At 46.6% G+C, this 23,511-nt stretch overlaps 1 protein-coding gene across 2 annotated transcripts in view; it reads right to left on the bottom strand.

The window, feature by feature from the left end:
* Window positions 1-23,511, bottom strand: part of LOC124546137 (solute carrier family 22 member 7-like) — a 92,692-nt gene that overhangs the window by 30,589 nt on the left and 38,592 nt on the right. For both annotated transcript variants that reach the window (XM_047125014.1, XM_047125015.1), the window contains exons 5-7: window positions 16,209-16,377; window positions 7,967-8,188; window positions 3,748-3,962 (exon numbers count right to left, since the gene is read on the bottom strand). In XM_047125014.1, the coding sequence (XP_046980970.1) occupies window positions 3,748-3,962; window positions 7,967-8,188; window positions 16,209-16,377 (606 nt within the window). The remainder of the gene's footprint in view (window positions 1-3,747; window positions 3,963-7,966; window positions 8,189-16,208; window positions 16,378-23,511) is intronic.

The following is a 23,511-nucleotide window of genomic DNA, read 5'->3' as shown; positions in this document are numbered from 1 at the left end:
GATAGCCGTTCTTATTTATTACACGGATCGTAACACAATCTTCTCACAAACAAACAACATTCAAACGTGATATCTGAATGCGAAATCAGCTGCGTAATCTTTCCTTGTATAAAGAGTGTAGATGGTGTTACTCCTACATACTGTGTGAAGTTCCACTGAAATACACACAGAAAAAAACGTTTTGCATCACCCAAGTTCCCAATACTCCTGAAGATAGACGTTGACTGTGGATATTGTATCACAGACACAGTCCCATTGACTGTTCAGAGATGTCACTAAACCCGCCCAAAGATGTAAACAACCATGCATGAGCACCCATTAGACGGAGGGGGTCCGACAGCCGATCAGTTCCCGTCATTCCACCGGGAAGGAGGTACACGGCTCGTGTTGTCTGTAGTTCAACCATGCCTAGACGGTCAATACCGCGGTTCGATCGCGCCCGCATTGTTACTTTGTGCCCGGAAGGCTCTCAACAAGGGATATGTCCAGGCGTCTCGGAGTGAACCAAAGGGATGTTGTTTCGGACATGAAGGAGATACAGAGAGACAGGAACTATCGATGACATGCCTCGCTCAGGCCGCACAAGGGCTTCTATTGCAGTGGATGACCTCTACCTACGGACTATGGCTCGGAGGAACCCTGGCAGCAACGCCACCATGTTGAATAATGCTTTTCGCGCAGTTACAGGACGTCGTGTTAAGACCCAAACTATATGCAATAGGCTGCAAGATGGGCAACTTCACTCCCAATGTCCATGGCAAGGTCCATCTTTGCAACCATGACACCATGTAGCGCGGTACACATGGGCCCAACAACATGCCGAATGGACAGCTCAGGACTGGCATCTCGTTCTCTTCACCGATGAGTGTCGCATTTCTTCAACCAGACAACCGTCGGATACGTGTTCAGAGGCAACCCGGTCCGGCTGAATGCCTTAGGCACAGTGTCCAGCGAGTGCATCAATGTGGAGGTTCCCTGCTGTTTTGGGGTGGCATTATGTGGGGACGACGTACGCCACTGGTGGTCATGGAAGGCGCCGTAACGACTGTACAATACGTGAATGCCATCCTCCGACCGATAGTGCAACCATATCGGCAGCATATTGGCGAGGTATTTGTCTTCATGGACGAAAATTTGCGCCCCCATCGTGCACATCTTGTGAATAACTTGTTTCAGGATAGCGACATCTCTCGACTAAAGTGGCCAGCATGTTCTCCAGACATGAACCCTATCGAAAATGCCTGGGATGGATTGAAAAGGGCGGTTTATGGACGACGTGACCCACCAACCACTCTGAGGGATCTATGCTGAATTGCCATTGAGTAGTGGGACAATCTGGACCAACAGTGCCTTTATGAACTTGAGGATAGTATTCCACGACGAATACAGGCATGCATCAATACAAGCTTCAAATGGCTCTGAGCACTACGCGACTTAACTTCTGAGGTCATCAGTCGCCTAGAACATAGAACTAATTAAAGCTAACTAACCTAAGGACATCACACACATCCATGCCCGAGGCAGGATTCGAACCTGCGACCGTAGCGGTCACCTGTTCCAGACTGTAGCGCCTAGTACCGCACGGCCACTCCGGCCGGCCATCAATACAAGAGGACGTGCTACTGGGTAGTAGAGGTACCAGTGTGTACAGCAATCTGGACCACCACTTCTGAAGCCTCGCTGTATGGTGGCACAACATGCAATGTGTGGTTTTCATGAGGAAAAAAAGGGCGGAAATGATGTTTATGTTGATCTCTATTGCAATTTTCTGTACAAGTTCCGGAACTCTCGGAACAGAGAGTTTATGTTTGTTACAAGGGGCAGTCAAATGAAAACGTGGCAGATAGAAAAGTAAGTAAACTGATTATTGTTTGAAAAAATAGTCGCCATAACTGTAAATAGATTGATCTCACTGTGAGACAAGACGGTCAGTGCCATCGTGGAGAGATGTACGAGATTGCCTGCGGAACTATGGTTGCACACAGGTGTGTACCTCTTCGTGCGAGTCAAATCGACGGTCACGAAAGTCTTTCTTCAGGGCTCCAGAAATACTGAAATCGCATAGGGAGAAATCGGTACTGTATGGAGGATGTGTAAGGGCTTCCCAGCGAAACTTCTGCAGCGTAGTCGAAATAACCTTGGCAACAAGTGGGCGATCATTGTCCTGCAACAGAATGATGCTGTCCGTCAACATTCTTGGGAGTTTAGACTTTACGCCTTTCAGTTTTTGCAAAATGTCCACATATCGCTGTGGGTTAGTTGTGGCGCCTTGCTGCAGAATTTCAATGAGTAGTGGTCCCTCACAATCAAATAAAAAGATCTTCATGACTTTCCCGGAGCTAGCGTTCTTGTTGTTTCGACTACACTACAGAAGTTTCTCTCGGAAGCCATTAAAAATCCTTCATAGGGTCCCGAACTCTTCCCGTGCGACTTCCATATTTTTGGAGACCTGAAGGAAACATTCATGGTCCCCGGTTTGCTTCAGGCGGAGAGGTGCACCATGGGTACAATCATGGCTACATAGGCAACCATAAATATATTTCTGTGAAGGCGTTGACCGTCTCGTCTCACAGTGGAATGAATGTATTAACAGTTATGGCGACTACTTTTTAAATAATGAACAATGTATTCACTATTCTCCATCTGTCTCTTTTCTGCTTGACTGCCCCTTATACAGTCGCAGTTGTGGTGCGCATAGTAACTGAAACTAATGAGTACTCAGCAATAAATTTCCATTGGTTGCTGTATCTCTCGATAGACTTTATGCTTGTCCTGATATAGTCACTCCTCTCGTGAATGGTTCAAGAAAGGAAGCAGTGGAAAGCATGTTAGAAAAACGCCTGCGAGAGGCGAGACTGGAATTGGGATAGCACTTCTTCCTCTCACTTCTTTCTGTCGCAAGGCTCCGCTGGTCTGTGATGTAGGTGTTCGAAAAATAGTCTTACCAGTAGACCTTCCTGTCCAGCTGGCTGTGATTCACTGCACTAACAGTTTTTTTTTACTTTTTTACTACCCTTTTCCCCATAGCTTTGCCCACATACGCATTAAACATGAAGTGCACACATCTCCTCCTGCCCCCTCTTTGTGTCCTCCTCTTCCTCCCCATCTCTCTGTCCATCTCCTCCTCAACCCCTCTCTCTCTCTCCATCTTCTCCTCCCCTTCTCTCTTCCCATCTCTTCCTGTCCCCATCTCATTTTCCATCTCCTCCTGGACACCTCTCAATATTCATACCACCTTTCCCGAATCATCTTCTCCTCCCCATCTTTCTCTGGCCATCCCTTCCTTTCTCCCCCTGCATGTCCAGCCCCTTGTGCACCACTCTCTTCCAATCCATCCTATCCTGCCCCATCTCTCTGTCCAACCTTCTCTGCATCTCAGCCTTCCTCAGCTGTGCCCATACACATGTGTAGCCTCTGCAAAACAGGCTGCTAAGGCAGGCTGATAATACTTGTGCAGTCTACCTGTTCTGCAGGGCACCCTATTCGTGAGGGGATTGTAAACGTTATTTTCTCCCCTACCCGTAGGCAACCACACAAAATCAGGTCGATAAAGCAGAATGATACTACACCAGCACATCATGCCTGTCGTGCAGGACAGCCTATATGATAGGGGTCTGGAAAACCACTTCTTGCTCATGATGTATAGGTTGCCTACAAAACAAATCGGCAGGGCAGCTCGATTCGTGTTAGCCTAGCCTAGCGCTCTGCAGGGGCTTTTACGTGTATAGAAATATGAATATGTATTACCTGCGACAATGGAGGCCGCGATGTAATTCCCAACGGAGGCACCGACGACCGAGCCGACGAGAGTCCAGCGGCGGCCCAAGCGGTCGGCGAGGAAGCGGGCGGCCACGTAGCCCGGCAGCTCGGCCAGCGATTGCACTGACCAGTTGAGGAACGGGTTCCCGCCCAGGTTAGTCACGTTCAGGATGACGCTGTAGTACGCCAGCGAGAATATCATCCTGCACAGGAGGCGAGGCGCCAGGCGCTTTAGCACACCGTGTCTTTTATCGTGGTTGCTATCACAACATGCCTCAAAATGTGACACTTGAGGTTTTTGAATATATTTAAAAATCTTTTAGACGTGCTGCTGGTGGCGGTTGCTGCCATGGGCAGTAATTTATACTCCAGATGAAGTTGGTACGGACTATCATATGTGAAAGATACCTTTACAGATCAAGGAATTTTGCAGTATAAGGCCACTTATAAGTATGATGTTATACCACCACTGTCATTAATGCATGCAGCGCTTCGATTGGGAAGGGTGTCAATGTGCCTGTAACTCTCCTGAGCCAGGGTAGTCCACAGCTATTGTAACTGGTCCTTGATATCGTGGATGCTGGCGCTGGAACGGAGTTGACGTCCAAGTAGGGCTCACACATGTTCTATTCGGGACAGGTCTGAGGATCTTCTTGCGCATGGGAGTACCTCAACATCACACCGACAGTTCGTACAGGTGTCATTTGCGGACAAACAAGGCATGATACTACCTCTTGACAGGTACCACATGAGGATGCAGTATGTATGTGACGTATCGTTTACCATTAGAGTTCCCTCAGTCACTACCAGCCGTGACCTGAAGTCATATCTAATGGCTCTCAACACCATGACGATAGGATACCCACGTGACCCTCCAAACTGTGGGTGAAGGGACCTCTCCCCCGGGTCGTCCCCAAGCTTGCGACGATCGTAAGCGTTGAACACAATGCGATGCCATTCATGATAAGAACATGGCTCCCCAGTCGTGGCACTAATCTAAAAGAAGCCGTTTGTTTGTGTTGGAGTATTAACGACAAAAAAATGGTTCAAATGGCTCTCAGCACTATGGGACTTAACATCTATGGTCATCAGTCCCCTAGAACTTAGAACTACTTAAACCTATTCAACCTAAGGACATCACACAACACCCAGTCATCATGAGGCAGAGAAAATCCCGGACCCCGCCGGGAATCGAACCCGAGAACCCGGGCGCGGGAAGCCCACCGCACGACCACAAGCTGCGGACTATTAACGACAGCCCACGCAAAGCGACGGCACTGCTGCTAGTGACCAGTGGTGGACGATGACGCAGAATGTTTCAGGAAGTTCATTATTTGCTGTCGGAATGCCGGCCGGAATCTTGACGACGATTATACCTGCCCTTACATTCCTACGCGGTTTAACATCGGAACACTGTCAGATTCGAAAGCAGCACAAATGTGGATAATGCACACTTCGACTAGCCAGCCAAATAGAGGGCCTGCCGTTGTGGCCGAGCGGTTCTAGGCGCTTCAGTCTGGAAACGCGCTATCGCTACGGTCGCAGGTTCGAATCCTGCCTCGGACATGGATGTGTGTGATGTCCTTAGGTTAGTTAGGTTTAAGTAGCTCTAAGTTATAGGGGACTGACGACCTCAGATGTTGTCGCATAGTGCTCAGAGCCATTTGAGCCATTTTTGAGACAAATAGAGACCTGCAGTAAGGCCCCTTTCAAACTGTGTCAGTTGCTGATACCGCTGTCTCACACGAGTACCCAGCGTCTCCGTGTTCTCACATCCATCACTCAATATCAGACGCTGTTCATGTCTCTTATAGACGCTACTAGGTTTGGAAACAACTGTGAACGCGAAGAAACACTAATGCTTTCTGGGGGTCATTCTAACTGTCACAGAGAATTGCAACTTTAATCATTTATATGTCCGACAATGGTGACTTCGTGTATGAAGTTGCCATCTCTTCTTTATGCTTCATCTTTTTGTCAGAATGTGTACCCTCCCCCAGGAGCTGGACAGAAGTATGGAAAAACAGTGTGAAATGCATTTTCGAACATAAATGCAGATGCCGGCCAAGCCTGCAGGTTGCACAGGTTACATCTGACCGTGACCGTCACCTGAGCAATGTCCTCCACGCGTTGCAAGTGTCAGTTGTGGTCTGAACAGTATTGTGTGCAACTGTGAGTGCACTGTGTTGGAGCTAAGGGAATCCGAACGTGGGCATGTCGTTGGTGTTGAGATGGTGGGTGCTTCCGTGAGCAACGTAGCCGAAATGTTTGGTGTTTCAAGAGGCATTGTGTCGAAGATTTATATCGCGTACAGGGAAAACAGAAAAACATCATCCACTAAGTCACAGTCTGTGTTGAGTGATCTTGACAGATGGTCATTGAAAAGGATTGCGACGATAAAATGAGAGACGTCAGCGCCAAAGTCACAGCAGAATTGAATGTTGCACTCTCGAACTCCGTCAGTACCAAACCCTGTCACCAGCAGGGAGTTGCAGGTCGAGTTGGAATTCCGAAACCAATAGTCACTGCTGCAAATTATTGTAACAGGAGCAATGGAAGAATGTCAGTTGGCTAGGTGAGTCTTTTTTCACGCTTTTTCTAACTTGCGGCCGAGTTTACGCCCCCAACGGTGAAATGCGGCTAGGGTTCGGTGATAATTTGGGCAGCCATATCGTGCTATTCCATGGCCCCCATGGTTACTCTATAAATTACATTAATGTCAAGGATCATGTGAGCGTGTTCGCTGATCAGGTACATCCCATGGTACAATGCGTGTTCCCCAATGGCGATGCTGTGTTCCAACATGACAGGTCCGTGTTCACGCAGCTCGCATCACCCAAGTATTGTTTTGTGAGCACGAGGATGGAGTTTCTCATTCTCCCGGCCACCACAGTCACTAGATATCTTTATTAATGGGCCTCGTAGTACTGGACTAGATATACAAGTTTAGTCTACGTCCATCTGAAACCTTTATAGTACTTTGAGCTCTGACAATTATTCAAAACGGCGCCACTATTATGCTTTTGTACGCATTCTACTTCGTCAGTTTACCTGATGTGACACATACACTACAGGCAGAATATGGAATCGGTGGGTTCAGGAGGGCAATACGAAACGCCGTGCTGGATCCCACAGGCCTCGTATCACTAGCAGTCGAGATGACAGGCATCTTATGCGCATGACTGTAACGGATCGTGCAGCCACGTCTCGATCCCTGAATCAACAGATGGGGACGTTTTCAAGACAACAACCATCTGCACGAACAGTTCGACGACCTTTGCAAAGCATGGACTATCAGCTGTGGTTATCCTTGACGCTGCATCACAGACAGGAGTGCCTGCGATGGTGTTCTCAACGACGAACCTGGGTACACGAATGGCAGAACGTCATTTTTTCGGATGAATCCAGGTTCTGTTTACAGAATCGTGATGGTCACATCCGTGTTTGGCGTCATCGCGGTCAACGTACATTGGAAGCGTGTATTCGTCATCGCCATACTGGCGTATCACCCGGCGTGATGGTACGGGGTGCCATTGCTTACACGTCTCGGTCACCTCTTGTTCGCATTGACGGCACTTTGAATAGTGGACGTTACATTTCAGATGTGTTACGACCCGTGGCTCTACCCTTAATTCGATCCCTGCGAAACCCTACATTTCAGCAGGATAATGCACGACCGCATGTTGTAGGTCATGTACGGGTCTTTCTGGATACAGAAAATGTTCGACTGCTGCTCTGGCCAGCACATTCTCCAGATCCCTCGCCAACTGAAAACGTCTGGTCAATGGTGGCCGAGCAACTGGCTCATCAGAATACACCAGTCACTACTCTTGATGAACTGTGGTATCGTGTTGAAACTGCATGGGCAGCTGTACCTGTACACGCCATCCAAGCTCTGTTTGACTCAATGCCCAGGCGTATCAAGGCCGTTATTACGGCCAGAGTTGATTGTTCTGGGTACTGATTTCCAGGATCTATGCACCCAAATTGCGTGAAAATGTAATCATATGTCAGTTTTAGTATAATATATTTGTCCAATGAATACCCCTTTATCATCTGCATTTCTTCTTGGTGTAGCAATTTTAATGGCCAGTAGTGCATGTACCGCAAAGGTTACATCTGGAAGGCGCTCGTAAAAGTAATCCTGAAAATATCCGTATCGACAAATCTAATCACCTAAAGCATCTTCAGCCTGTAGACAACATACCTACAGACTGAGAGCAGCATCACGTTGCGGAAGAGTGTCCGGCTGGAGAAGAGGCTGGAGACGCCGACGCCCTTCTCCTTGTGTCCGGCGGCCTCCCGGACGTTCTGAAGAGTCGCCGGCGGCAGGGTGCGGCCGTTGACACGCGCGATCTCTCGCAGCGACGCCAGGCAGCGCTCCTCCTCGCCCTGAGACGCCAGCCACCGCGGAGACTCCGGGAACCACCTGCGTACACCTCACATCACGAATCTACTGTGCTGTGGTCATCTTACCCGCGCTTCATTGTTTTCCAGACGTCAGCAGTTACTTAAAACCAGTTGGGAGTGTTTTAGACTACACGATCAAAAAGTTGACGGAAATTGCGAAATCATTAGAAGCATCATTGCAGTGTCCTCTGAGTCTTTCGTGGTAGCATAAGCGAATAAAATATTCTACGATCACCGTCGTTGCGAATAAACGCCTCGAGTTTTCGACAGCTGCCTCCACCATCGTCAACAAGAAAAAAAAAGCTACTGACCGCCGGAGCACGCGTCGTATTTGATTAGTCGGCGCCCCACAGTACGGAAGGAATGCTACAGGCTTGGCCTCTTCCGCCGAATAACTATGCCCCCTTCGTCGCGGCACCAGATTCCGTTTGCAATTTCTCCCTTGCTGTATCCACTTCCTCTAAACGTGAGTCTTAAATGGTAAGTTCACACTGAAGATGGTCGCCGACGATTCTCTGTGAACCAACATGTTTAGGACTGCTTCCTTGCGTACGGGATGGTGAACACTACGAGGGGTTTTCCGTATTGATTTACACTTTAATTTTTTCCATAACTCACGGTGCATCATTTGGATGATCATTACACATGCAAGTATGTAATACTTTGGTCTAATCTTAGGCGGCAGGACAATCCCAAGAAATGTAATCCTTGTGCAGTGCAGCCCATTTTGCCAACGGCTGTCATTGCGCGATGGGACGACATGGAGTGTGAGCGTGAAGGATAGCACCGGACGACGTGCTTTCTGGGTAAACACTCAGTATATTTACAGGTGATTGGTGGTAGTGTGTGGAAAGTGTGCACTGTGACGAAAAGTGCTCTTGCAACAAGACAGCACTCGTTTCCATATGAGTCGAAAAACCGTGGCAGCCATCGTTGAAATAGGGTTCCAAGTTACTTCTACACCCACCACATTCTCCCGACTTGGCCCCTTGTGATGACCACCTATTCGGGCCTGTGGAGAAACGTCTGCAGGGACATCATTTCGCAGACTTCCGGACCTGCGAGCGGCTGTCCTTTGGTGGGTGCAGCAGACTACAGGAAAGTAGTTCCAGGAAGCCTTCAATAGTTAAAGGGGCTAACTCAGGACAACACTGTGGGAAATCACCTGCAACCCCGTATGGGTACCAGCACTGTAAGTGTTGCAAGAGAACTTTAAGTGACGGTGTGCGCTCTCCACAAACTACCATCAATCGCCTGTGAATATCCGCAGTGTTTACACCCTCCTTCCACAGAAAGCACGTCGTCCAGTGAGGTCTTTGGTGTTCACGCTCCATGTCGTCCGTTCACATAGCAACAGCAGTTGGGAAGATGGGCTGTATTGTGAAGGGATTACACGTTTAGTCAATGTGCTATCACAAACGATTAAAGCGCAGTACTACATGCTTTCAGTTAAAATGATGAGCGAAATCGCACATCATGATTGATTGGAAAATATACTCTGTGGTGTCACCGCCAGACACCACACTTGCTAGGTGGTAGCTTAAATCGGCCGCGGTCCATTTAGTACATGTCGGACCCGCGTGTCGCCACTGTGTGATCACAGACCGAGCGCCACCACAAGGCAGGTCTCGAGATACGGACTAGCACTCGCCCCAGTTGTACGACGACTTTGCTAGCGACTACACTGACGAAGCCTTTCTCTCATTTGCCGAGAGACAGTTAGAATAGCCTTCAGCTAAGTCCATGGCTACGACCTAGCAAGGCGCCATTAACCGTATCTGAAGATAGTCTTATTTGTATTATCAAGAGCGATGTACCACAAGGATAGAATAAAGTTAAGTATTCGAGGAGCTGCATGCTTTTCTTATTAGCATTCAATACTTATCCTGTTCCAGAATTCACGCCCGTCTGCGTTAGATAGCTTCCTTTTCGGCCTCCTCTATCTACAAGGTGTTGGCACATTTACCAACACATCACACTCATGTTCAGAAAAAAGACAGAACACTTTGAATGATTATAAATAGGATGTTCATATTCACAGGATATGTACATTAGTATGTTCTGCAGAAATGATTAGCATTTGAATCATGTCGGCCCTCGGCTTTAAGGTCAACACTGATATCGCAGCTCAACACCAACTACTGGTAAAATGTGCCTGTAGCTATAAACTGAAAGTGATGGATCGTTGTGACTTGTGCAGACGTGCAGGATGCCAAGCAGATGTATGCACGATCCGTATCGTGAAGTCAGTGAGTTTGAAAGAGGGCGTTGAGCATCCGCCCGGGAAATTGCTACTCGTGCGCGACGAAGTGTATCGGCAGTGCAACGGGTCTGTGCTGAATGGAAGGACGAACACGAAGAGACGAGTAACGCCGCACTACCCAGACCACCCCCAAAGAATGTCGACACCTCATCGGAATGGCATTGCAGGACAGATCTGTGTCCTCATCAACTCTGATATAACAGTGGAACAATGAAATACATCGTACACCGCCAAGGGGTTACAGTCCGTCACCGTTTATTACGGCATGGGTTATGTGCACATCGTCCACTTTTCCGCCTGCTTTTGACGAATGTGCAGAAACATGCTAGACGGCAACGGTGAAAGGAACGACGTCATTGGGAAAGGCATCAGGTAGTGTTTTCAGGCGAATCCAGGTTCTGTTTATTTAGAAATGGTGGCCGCATTTTGGTTCGCCGCAGAGTCGGGAAGCGGCATCACAGTTACTGCATTCGCACAAGACGTACAGCACCACATCATGGCCTTGTGGTGTAGTGTGCTATTGGGTACAACCACAAATCACAATTGGTGCGTGTCCAGGGCACTGTGACCAGTGTGACCTACGTGAAAGACATCCTGCGACCCGTAGCCATACCCTTTCTGCACAACACCCCTGATGACAATCTTCAACAATACAATGCACGACCACACGTTGCTGCATAAACACGTGCCTTCTTGATAGCACAGGATGTCAGCCTTTTGCCCTGGCCTGCCAGATCACCAGACTTGCCGCCAATCGAAAATGTGTGGGATATAGTGAAACAACGGGTGCAGTGCTGTGACTCAATGCCAACTACCAGAGATGAACTTTGGAACCAGGCGAATGCAGCATGGATGGCAATACCACAAGACGCCTTTCACGTCTTTTACCCGTCGATGACATCACGCATGGTACAAATTATCAGGGTCTATGGCGAACTCTGTGCCTATTTGGCCACAGGACTTAAGCTGAACCAAGGTGAATGGAATGCTGCTCACTTCTGCAGAACATACTAATGTACATGTCCTGTGAATATGAACGTCCTATATCTTGTCGTTAAAGGTGTTTTTTTCTGAACTTGGGGGTGTATAAGTGTAAATCAATACGGAACGCCTTCGTAACTGCATACAGATAACGGTCGGTGGGGACTGATTTTTAGCGCAATGAATTATCAAGCGTGGCTCCTGCCTTACGCTCAACTTACACGTCCAAGAACGGTAGCTTATCATCCCTCCCCATTTCGTCAGTAAATGTAATGTTGCGACAGACACTGTTATGTGTGCGACAAACTGCTGCAGTGCACTTTCACCATGAGGCCAAACCGAAAGTGTCTTCAGTGTGCAATAGTAAGCCAGACGGGCGCAAAATCGCAGATTTCAAATCTTTTTCCTCAAAATATGCTATGAGAAATTATCCCAAAAAGACACGGGAGATCCAAACGGGCCACCTCTAAACTTCAGCCGTCCACTCGGAGCCCTGTCAGCATAGAAGCTCCATATGCCTGGTGGCGCCTTTGAAGTGGTTGAACACAAGAGAGAAAAGAAAAGTTCTTGGTTTAACCAGACATGACGTCGAGATCAAGGAAACTTTTCGTTGCTACCTTGGTACAGGCGCCGTCCAAAAGCAAGTCTCGCGTCAGCTTATTCAGTTAAAAATTTTCTTCACAAAACTTCTTAAATCATTTGTCCATGTTTCGTTGAAGTGGATTAAGTGTAAGACGGTACTGACATTCCCTTCTTCCTTTTAGTCGATTTATCGCCAACGAAAGCGAAATTGATGGGCGTTTAAAGGAGTTTACTCCTTCAGTTTCGAGAGTTAGGAAATAGTCGACTAAACTGTAACGTGACCGTACTCTGTTTGAAGCTGATCACACGTAATGACCTTAAAACTATAATCACAGATTAAAACATCGAGGAAGGGTAGAATGTTGCTTTGTAAAGCACATGTTTCCCCTCAGCAAGTCAGTACAGCGTTCAGTTGTCGATCGAAGAGCAAGGTCTGTGGTATCTCCTCAAATTAATTCGAAACAGTGGCCTGGGTGTCACCAGTACAACCTGCAGCATAGGGCGTAGAACTGCGAGTGCGAACAGGTCTACTACTGTTGCGGTATTCCAGGATCGAGCCAAATGTGTATATAAAGCTGTTCGGATTGTGACAGCTACCGAGAGGGATTGCGTAGTGAAGAAAGCATTCAACGTGCTTTGAGACGCAGCGGGATACAGTCCCCAACCGAAAATTCAAACTGAAATTTCCGTGGTTTCCCTACACCACTTCGAACTAACATCGCGATTGTTTCCTCGCAAAGGACACCGCCTAATTCATCCTCATTACTGTCATACCAGAGCTTCTATTCCGCCTCTAATGTGCTCATCGACAACGGAGCGTTAAATCCTGACATTCTTTCCTTTTCTCCCGTACGACTGTGCATCGAAAAAGGTAGTCATCCCTTGCCGTGCTCACATAGCTTGTGAGACAATCTTCTACATCCATTGACTTCAAAACGCAACGCTGTCGAGAAAGCAAATCCTGCACCAGCCGAAATGCCATGGTATGAGAAAACTTTGACCTGTAGACCGGCTGTTCTACCACTTTCGGTCTCTCTCTCATTCCTATAACGCGTCTTCTGATATCGACGAGACGTACTGGCACTTGCCTGTTCTTTTCCGTTCTGTTCGAGAATTGTTCATCTCCAGTATGGTTGTGTTTATTGCTTAATTTTTTTTCGTCACTTATGGCAAACTTCGATTTCGTTGTTGTTGTCAACTGCGCCTTGTTGGACACAACGTACGTTTTGTTCTCCACGACATGGGGATTGCATAGTTCAGATGGCCTCTAAGAAATCTTAATAGTTAAATGCTCCTAGACGTACGATATGCATTTATCCTGCACTCTCACTATTAGTGCTACTCATCTACCGCACTGGGCATAAAAATGACCTTTCCCATCAGACAAACAAGGAGAGATGAAGATTAGGTCCGTCGACAACGAAGTCATCAGAGGCAGAGCTGAAGCTCGGATGGGTCAGGGACGGAGAAAGAGAGAGAGAGAGAGAGAGAGAGAGAGAGAGATAGAGGCTGCGTCCTTCAATAAACAATCCCAGATGATGATGATGATAATATTTCGTTTCTGGGGCGCTCAACTGCGTGGTTATTAGCGCCCGTTTTAATTCCCTGTCTTCTCGCTGTCCAGTTTCGCTACTTTTCCCAAATGATGATGAAATGATGAGGACAACACAGACACCAATTCCCGGGAGAAGAAAATTCCCGACTCGGCCTGGAATCGAACCCGGGACTCGTGATCCAGAGGCAGCAACGAGTTTCGGACGAACCCTTCCACCATTCACCTAGAGCGATCTACGGAACCTACGGAAAAACATACAGAATGTTACAAAATGATTCCGACCAACTTCGATGGGTTGTAGAGGGTGTCTTGGGGAACAAATTGAGGACAGGAACCAGTGTCTCGAAACGTCACCCGAGGATGCTACAGAGCGTCAAAGCTACAGGCGCCGACGCTCCCGCTAGGCCATGCCTTCGGCAGCCAACGTGACTTTGTATGGTGATGGACAGCAGGCGGAACGTCTCGCAGTAGACGTGCGTTGTATGTTATTCAGTGATCGCGATTGGTTGCTACGATCGCCAGTGAGAAGATGGAACCAGCTACTGCGTAGACAGGCCTTGCCTCCTAAGAATGTTCATATCCGCAATTGGCCTTTCTCTTAGAGCTCTCTAGAATCTCCAGTGTTTTGCGGTATGTAGGATGTAACAGAAATATACCGTCAGAGGGGACCAAACAGCAAAGCTGTTGCCATGTACACAGTTGGAGTTTGCGGCTACCAGCTGCGTTCAATCAATAACGGCAGAGGTTTCGAGAATTTGGCGCTTTTATTTAATTTGAAGGAATGCAAACGTGAATGCAAAGAGAAGAGAAGGAAACACAATAGTATTTACTGTGACAGGCAATAAAAAACAAATTTCAAAAAGTAAACATTATTATTTATTCTATTTTTGCAAGTAAAATTAGAGAAGGTGTTCAAAATACCTGTATCCAGCTTTGTAGCATGCCTGACGTCTGCGTACCATTGACTGGCGGACTTGCTGAAAGAGACCTGGCATTTTCGACACGTAGTGTGAATCCTTGCTACTGAGTCTTTTCACTGACTCCACTGCGGTTCCGCACACACCGTATTCTTTGGATGAGCCCACAAGAAAACGTCCAACGGGATGAGATCAGGCGACTGACGCGGTGAAGCTGCAGGGCCACATCGACCAATCCAGCGATCTCCAGACTCCAATCTAGTTCTGGCAGCTAGACTGAAGTGTGCGGGTGCCCCATCGTGGTGGGACCACATTCATTGACAGACTACAAGTGGCAACTTCTCCAGAAATTCCGGCAGGACTTCTCGAACGAATGTCGTATAGCTATCGCCTGTGAGTCGAGGAGGAAGCATGTAGGTGCCAATAAAGTAACTGCATATCATGTTAGTCCATAATTTTATGGTAAACTGTCCTTGATGGCCTCGTTCGTGCGTGGCGTGAGGGTTCTCTTCCGTCCAAATATGATAACTGTTAGTGTTGAATATACCCTCTCCGTTGAAGGGCGCCTCGTCCGTGAACAAAGTATGCGCAGTGTAATACTAGTGCATGGCGGAACGCTGGAAAAAACACTACCCGAAATACACACGTGGAACAGAATCATGGGTCATTAGTTCCTGTTCCTTCCGAAAATGGAAAGGGTGCCTTCCCTTTCGCGCTATGTGGTTGCTTTACAATGCGTGTGCCACAGTGCGAGTGACTGCGGATGGGTCTACGTCAAATCTCTATAATACGTCCGCTTCAGATCGTAGTGTGTCTATGCTACATACACGACCTCCACCGATTGGATGTCCTTTGAAACCAACCGTTTTACCAAGACGCTAAGGAATAGCAGCAAACGTAGAATGGCATGGCTGATGCCTATTTCTATCGCTTTACTCGTGAACGCGTAAAGCTTTGTGCCAATTTTCTATTGCCTCAACATAAACGAAATGCATGTCATGCTGCTCGGACCAAGCGAAGTTCTCCGCGATGCGGCATATCAGCATGAGACAAACTGCGAATGATCGCAGTGTTTTTACGACATATGTTTGTCTTTCCCCTCTGCTGCCATTGCTTTACCGGTCTCTACGAAGATGTTCCGACAGGCGTGGACGCGTTCGGTGACATCTAACGTCAAGAATGCTGTCACGACATTGCTAGATCTTCCGCCTGCGGTCCGTCAGCACACAGGCTCGCATTTGCCGCCGAAGGGGTAGCCTAGCGGCAGGCGCCGGCCTCTACAACTTCAACGTTCTGTAGCGTCGTTGGATGACGTCTCTGGACACGGGTTGCTATCCTCAGTTTGTTCATCAAGATACCCTCTACAACCTCTCGAAGTTTGTCGGTCTCGTCTAGTAACATCTTGTATATCTGGGTTCTTTCCATTTCCCAGACAGGAAACCCTTGGTGGGTGAAAATCGTTTATTCCGATCGCTTATTCACGTTTTTCGCTAGCAGCTTACTAATCCAAAGATGTAAAGCAAAATTTGTCGTGAAGAAAAGGTACATGATGACAAAAGTCCGCTTTGTGTGTTTCAGAAGCCATTTTTTAATTTCACACTGGAGTACTTAAGACTGTAAAGAAATAATTAAAAAATATCAATTCTGTCCTGTAATCAAAAATATATTTTCTTTTCTCAACTTTAGAATAAAATTATGAGAAACTAGGCCCAAAGTAGTAAAAACCTTAAATATTACTTACTTCCAGAGTAGTATCGCGAAGCCCAAAGGAGCTGATGTGATTATCATGAAGGGCACCCAGTCGCGACAAGCCCACGCTATCATGGGCATGCCCATCATCCCAAGGGTCCAGCCAACGCACTGCAGCATTGCGACGAAGCCTTTAGTCTCTTCGTCGCTCACCTCCAAGCCTGCAAAAGAATACTGCATCAGGTAAATATCACCAGAACCGTGCACTTTGGCAGTGTGTTCCTTGGACGCCAAAATACTAGTTTGCTACTTTAGATCAGTGGTCATCAAGGTTTTTTGCCCAACTGCCAGTTCTGACATTGTGGGGCGGCATATCGAGCTGCATATGTACCGATCATGTTGGTAATTGATACCTACATAAATTAGTACATTATGAGCCTACAATAGACTAGCCACAGTAAAGGAACGATAAGTTGCCCACCGACCCACAGCTACTGCTCGTTAAAAGTCGTCATCATTCCAACCACTCCGTGTCGATTGCTCCCTGTTTCACATTGCTACCACCCTCAGTGATCTAACAGTTGTGACGCTATAGTTGAGTAGCGAACCGTTGTTATTAACACTGTGAGTGGGCATTACTTTGATCAATAATGGTATTTGTACTTCAGTACACTACTGAATATGGGACAAAAGTTTGATAAATGATTTAGATGTCAGTTATCTTCTATTCACTGCGTTTTATTGCAACATATTTAATTACTTTGATGTTCCTTGCCGCAAGTAAGCACCGCATTTGAAAATGACCGACTCTGTAATGGACGTTCACGAATCCATGTTAGTACAGTGTCAAAATTTATACCATAGGAGATCATAGATACCAATTGCGTACGTCAGTATGCGTTATAGTGCAAGTGGAAGATTAGGGATAGTAAACCTTCCCTAGTGGATGTGCGCCATTACTAAAATGATCAGCCAGAGCTTACCATAAACTGCGAAAAACATATCTACTAGTGAAGGTGAACCATCACTGTACTCGGCTAGGGTAAGTGTACAGTGGCATATTAAAATGAAGGTGTACCATCGCTGTTCTCGGGTTATTAACATTGCGTCCTACAGTGCTACCACCCATCAGCAGAATGTAATTGTCGTCAGTTCGTTATTGTTATGTCATACAGCAGTGTAGTTATGGTTGGCAGTAATGCAGTTACTGTTTACATCAGTGCACCTGTGGTTGGCAGTAGGTCTACGAACATCTTAGAGTGGAATGGGGAAATCTGAGTTATAATTCTGTCTTAATGGACGGAGAAATGTACGAGTCACATATCAGCAAGGATCAATCACTAAAGTCTGGACGGCAGAGGGACGGCAACGACTATAAGTTTTTGAAATTATATGAAGGACTGAAAGTGAATGGAGTAACCAAATTAATACAACCTGTAACTGAAGAAGGTAAGATTAAAAATTATGTTTTTGATGAAGAACTGTATGATATTCTGCATGATGCTCATGTAATGATTGGTCACGGTGGACGCGACCGAATGATGAAATGATTGAAGTCAAAATTCTGTAATATTAAGACCAGAGATGTCCAAATTTACCTTAGCTTGTATGAGCCTTGTTTACAGAAGCAAAAAGGTCAGAGAAAAGGAATAATAGTGAAACTAATGCTGTTCAAGGAGCTAAATCCAGATGTCAAGTTGATCTCATCGACTTCCAATCGCAACCAGATGGAGATTACAAATTCTTAATGGTTTATCAGGACCATCTCACTAAATTCGTTGTTCTCTGCCCACTGAAATCCAAAACAGCTGAAGAGGTATGCGATAACATTATTGACATTTTTACGTTGTTAGGCGCTCCCTCAGTATTGCATTCTGACAATGGTAGAGTTTGTTAACAAAATAATGAGCAGCTTAACTGAACCGTGGCCCAATTTTGGGATAGTCCACGCTAAACCTAGACGCAGTCAGAGACAAGGCAGGGTAGATCGTGCAAATCGAGACATAGAAAATATGCAAACTACGTGGATGCAGGAGCACAACACCGCGGAGTGGAGCCGTGCATTAACATTTGAGCAGCTAATGAAGAAAAGGGGTGAACATTTTGGAATTAAAAGATCTCCGTACGAAGTAATGTTTGGCTGCCGTCCTAAACATGGTCTGTCTTCAACAAGTTTACCTCCTAAAGCAATGATGAAGGTTCACTCTGAGGATGACCTTGAAAATATAATTAATCAATTAAATGTTATCAGTGAGACAGGTACTGAAACGTTGCAGGATAATGATCACTGTAAATCTCCATTGCAAGAGAATAACATGCAAACAGGAACAGAGGTTGATAACAGAGAGAAAGTATTCCAGATAATAATGACTACAGCCTGACATTTTGACGAGTCAACTCGTGCTATTAAAAATGGCAGAACTGAAGCGTACAAGTGCTTAGAAGAACAAGTGCAAAGAATGCGGCAGTGTTCAGATCGCTGCTTCCCAGTACTGGAAAACGACTGCGCTGTGAGAGTTCCAGTTCCCGACTTCGATAGAGGAAGAGGAGATGTTAGGTCGATCTTGGGTGTCGTCCTCGAGACAAACGGCCGATTTCTTCAACCGAATCGGGACGAGAGATGGTGTGCTGAACCAACTGTATGCACGGTAATAAATTTTTTGTTTTTAAATAACTTTGGAAGAGACAATACGACGTGCCACTGTGGCTACAACTACAGCATATTGTTTCAGGTCCCAGTTCAGTACTTGCTCTCTAAGAATAATCTCAAAGGAGTTAGTTTTAGCAGAGAAAACTGTTGCCCTGAGGACAGTTGCGACGTCTCAGTCGATGGGAAGCGGCAGGGGTTCTTCAAATGCAACTGCTAGCAAACATGTCAGTCTCTGAGATGCTTTTGCAAAAACAAAAATGTGTTGCGCAACTCAAAGTGCCGTGGTGCACGTCCTTGTTGCAATAAATGAATTTTACATAATATTACTATGCTTTCAAACTACAGGTGATAAATGCAACTTTCGAAGTAGGACTATTTCGTTATTGCAACCATGGTTCACATTCCTCACCTCTTGGCAGAGAAGACATACATTCACTAATGATAGTGCACTATCTCTAGTCAATGTGTATTGTTTGACAGAACTGGAGTCAGTAGTCCACTTTCACTAAATGGACCAGTGAAGGTGCACTATCACCAGTGATGGTATACTTTCTCTGAAACTTCTATTTCCATTATAACATATGGACTGGAAGATAAACAGTGAAACGTTACTCCTCTCACATTCTCCAACCTTCTAGTGGCCGCCCTACTTAGCCATCTGCGTTATCATGGCCAGTAAATGTACATCCTTAAGCATCTCTTAACGTTAGTTGACATTTTTTGATTGGGTTGTTAGTTACTACACGAATATTACTACAAAATACGACTAAGAACCGCGGGAAGGAAGAACTCTTGATTCGGGGCCCAATGATAAGTTGCACAACTCACTGTTAGCCCATGGACGCGATATATAATAAACAAATGAATACAGAAATAGTTCTCTTTTTTGTTACAGGAACATAAAGTGGCGCTGCTCCGTGCCCAATTTATATTTGACACAGGGTAAGTGTACAGTAGCATATTAAAATGAAGGTGTACCATCGCTGTTCTCGGGTTATTAACATTGCGTCCTACAGTGCTACCACGCATCAGCAGAATGTAATTGTCGTCAGTTCGTTATTGTTATGTCATACAGCAGTGTAGTTATGGTTGGCAGTAATGCAGTTACTGTTTACATCAGTGCACCTGTGGTTGGCAGTAGGTCTACGAGCATCTTAGAGTGGAATGGGGAAATCTGAGTTATAATTCTGTCTTAATGGACGGAGAAATGTTTTCTCATGGATGAGGTAGAGCATACAAGAATACGACCATTTTATTTGCACTGGACGAAATGTGTATGTTTTTTCATGTGGCACGGGCTATATTCCTTCTCTAATGGAACACATTTGAAATTCTGCACTTTGCATCAACTGATTTTCGTCTTACACCCTCCACAGTGTTACACCACAGGGTAGTATCGCCGGCGGACACTAAACATTCGTCCAAGCTCTACCTTGGAAGCTCCTGGAAGTCGAACCGCCTCTGTCAATATCCAGTAGACTGTCGACTATGGGGAACTGCTGAGTGAGTTACAGAAATCACGGAAGTTATTGCAGCAAGAAGAAACGACCGAGCGCCCAAGTCTGCAAGCGAAGCATAACGACATCATGGAAGCCAAGAGATACCGTCATATTACTGAGAAAAGCAGAGTAAGACTAGGTACAACACAACAATACATATTCAGTTGCCGAGCCGGCAGAAAAGAGCCTCTGAAAGTTGAAGCTGCAAAAGTCTGAAGCCACTAGGAGAGCTGTCCGCCCCGATAGCTGAGTTGTCAGCGTGACGGATTGCCGTCCTACGGACCCGGTGAGGCGTAACGCCGTATACCGATCCTGCCTTGGAGGCGGTTGAGTGGGAGACGTGTCTCAGAGCTGGACAGCGACAGATGGTGACGCGAGACAGGACGCGCACGTAGTTTATGTATCAGCCGATAGAGGACAGTATTGGATAGGGGACTGTGATTTTAGTTTCGATTGTGCCCACTAGAGTGCACTAAAGTAATAGAATGTTTTTCATAAACTGTTCTAGTATTTTCATAAAGTGTTATTATGTCTTTTTGTGTATGTAAAATGTTATAAATATGTTTTAGCAGTATGAATGATGCGTGAGTGTGGTTTAAGGTTAATATGAAGATAAGTGTTTAACGACTTACGTAGTAGGATTTAGTGTGGGAACATTTCGAAGAAGTATGGATATGGACAAAGGGGATTTTTGTAGAATCGATTTGTAAAGTAAGTTTATGGTAAAGGGAAAGTTAATTCAGGTATAAATAACAGTAATAAATAACTTTATGCATAAGCAAAACTTCAGCATATTAGATAGTTACGTCGGTAAAAAGTGCAGTCGGTAGGTTTACTATTTTGCGATTGGTTATTGATGAAAAGCGCGGATTGACGCGGGAGAAAGTTGTTTTGCTATTGGCTGTTGAGTAAACTGACCAATGGGAAAGCAATATTCTTCGCGCGCCTTTTTCTGCCGGTAGAGAAGACTTGGAGTATTGTAGAGAGGAGTGGGAGCATAGTCATGAAACAGTTCGGACGTGTGTCGTAGTCGTTCCGATGGAAACGATAAGTTACCGGATCTAGCAGTGTTTCATACATCGAAAGTGTGGTAAAGTGGCGGCATAATTATTCCGATGGGCGTGTAGAAGTTTCGGAATTTTTAAGTGAATTTTGTGACGAGTAAAGACATATATTCCGAGTGGCGTATTGAGAAGGTCGGTGGCTAAAAACTGTGACTGCATTAGGTACCGACAGACTTAATATTTGGTGAGCATTCTCAATCAAAAACAATCAGTATTTTTGTAGCTATTACGTTTTCGGGAAATGCAACACCATAAACTTGCTAATGTGAGTGAAAGGGATTGTGAGTGAATGTGTTAAGACTAGCACGGGCTTGGCAGTGATACTTGTTCACCTAAGTTTCAGAATATAGTAATTGAGGACAAAAATTTCAACCTTCCATTTCGTGTGAAAACTTTCTCCCGAAACGTAGATTAGTGACTTTAATTGCAGCCTGTTTCTCGTCGAAGTACAGTAGGTTTCGCTCGGCTTCCCTACTGATGATATGCTGAGACAATGTTCACAGGTAGGTGCAGGTTCGTCGTAAAGGGACGGAAAGAACCGCGCCGCCGCACCGGGTTCGATTCCCGGTTGGGTCGGTGATTTTCTCCACTCAGGGACTGGGTGTTGTGCTGTCTTCATCATCATTTCATCCCCATCCGTCACGCAGGTCCTCCAATGTGGCGTCGAATGTACTAAGACCTGCACCAAGGAGGCCGGACCTGCCCCGCAAGGGGCCTCCCAGCCAACGACGCCAAACGCTCATTTCCACTAGGAGAGCTGACAGCGAGGGAAAACCAAGGACACGTGATGTCTTTGTTATCCGCACCGCCGCAGAGCACACGGGAAGCGCCAACTTATATACCCCTTCCTTCTTAACAAACGACGGATTGCTGAGTGCTGATTGCCGACTTCCCACTGCGTAGTGTCAGCTGCAGCTGTCCAGTGAGAGGGGAGGCTATGGAGCTCGACCCTCGGCACGCCTAGCTGTCTTCGATCGTCTATGAAGCCACGATTCCGGGTGGAAGGGCGCTGCCGCTGCCAGCTGCATTGCGAAATTCTGATGCAACATTGATGGGGTGCGGAAGCCACCATCACCCTGTAGGCTTGCTGGAGACTTGACCTGCATGACCAGGACGCAGTCCACCATCCGCCTTCGAGAGGTCGAGCACTTCTGCTGCTCATCACGTTCCTGTGGCAGACAACGACGCTGCCAGCTACAGTCTCCTAAACGGGGCTGAGAGCCGACACCTGCTTGCCAGCGAGTACTTCATTTGGATTTTGGGCCTGACTCCTGAGTGCAAGTCTTCGCCGTCAACGAGTGCAGTTTGGAGATCGACTCGTAGAGCTAGAGGCCCTCGGAATTCGCGGGTCAAGAGCCGCCCAGTGGCGTAGCAGAAGCCACCCGAGGCTTTGCTGCACTAGCGGTACTACAAGTCTAGCGCCCACCGTCCTTCTGCCCCTGATGAGGCGCTGCTCCGACGGCCTGGCTGAGGCATGGTGCCTTGGAAGCACAATCCTGTACTGCTGCCTGATAAATGTATTATTGTCAATGATGTTTTATTGGCGCTTTCGAGTGTAACTAGGTCCTCACCACCGCATCCAGCCTGGCTCTCTTCTGATGACTATAGGAGTCTGGGACCGGACTCTTCTAACAGTCTCACGAAACACTGCTTCATTAAAGGGCATGTGATCCTGACGATTTGTCATTCCGCCTCATCATTGCTACTTTACAGCAGCAAGATCGTGCACTTATCCCCTGTGCTAACAATAAGTCACGACCAGCCTTACACTGCTGCAAGCTTCAGCAAGAGAGAACGAGGTGACGGTATGAAGTGACCTCAGCGGCACAGTTCTCGGGCTCGTCATACTCACAGGACTACAGCCGGAACGAAGCACTGACGAAACATCGAGCCTTGATTTGTGAAATATGCAACCCGCAACATTAGTGTCGTTCTCGCTCCGTTTCTGATCTTTAACAGAAAAGTCCATTCTGATACTTATGCAGAAGAAGACTCGCCTGAAAACACGACGCGTGGTGACACTCCCGTGTTCAGTGTTACCCGTCTTCCCGCAGACAAGCCATTTTCTTCGCTCAAGGAATGTGATATAGCTCTACGATCCCTCAGGGGTGAGCTAACAGTTTGTCTTGCCTCGGTAGTGTT

Source organism: Schistocerca americana, chromosome 1 (genome assembly GCF_021461395.2).
Source record: "Schistocerca americana isolate TAMUIC-IGC-003095 chromosome 1, iqSchAmer2.1, whole genome shotgun sequence".
NCBI lineage: Eukaryota > Metazoa > Arthropoda > Insecta > Orthoptera > Acrididae > Schistocerca > Schistocerca americana.
This window is presented reverse-complemented; position numbering and strand designations above follow the sequence as displayed.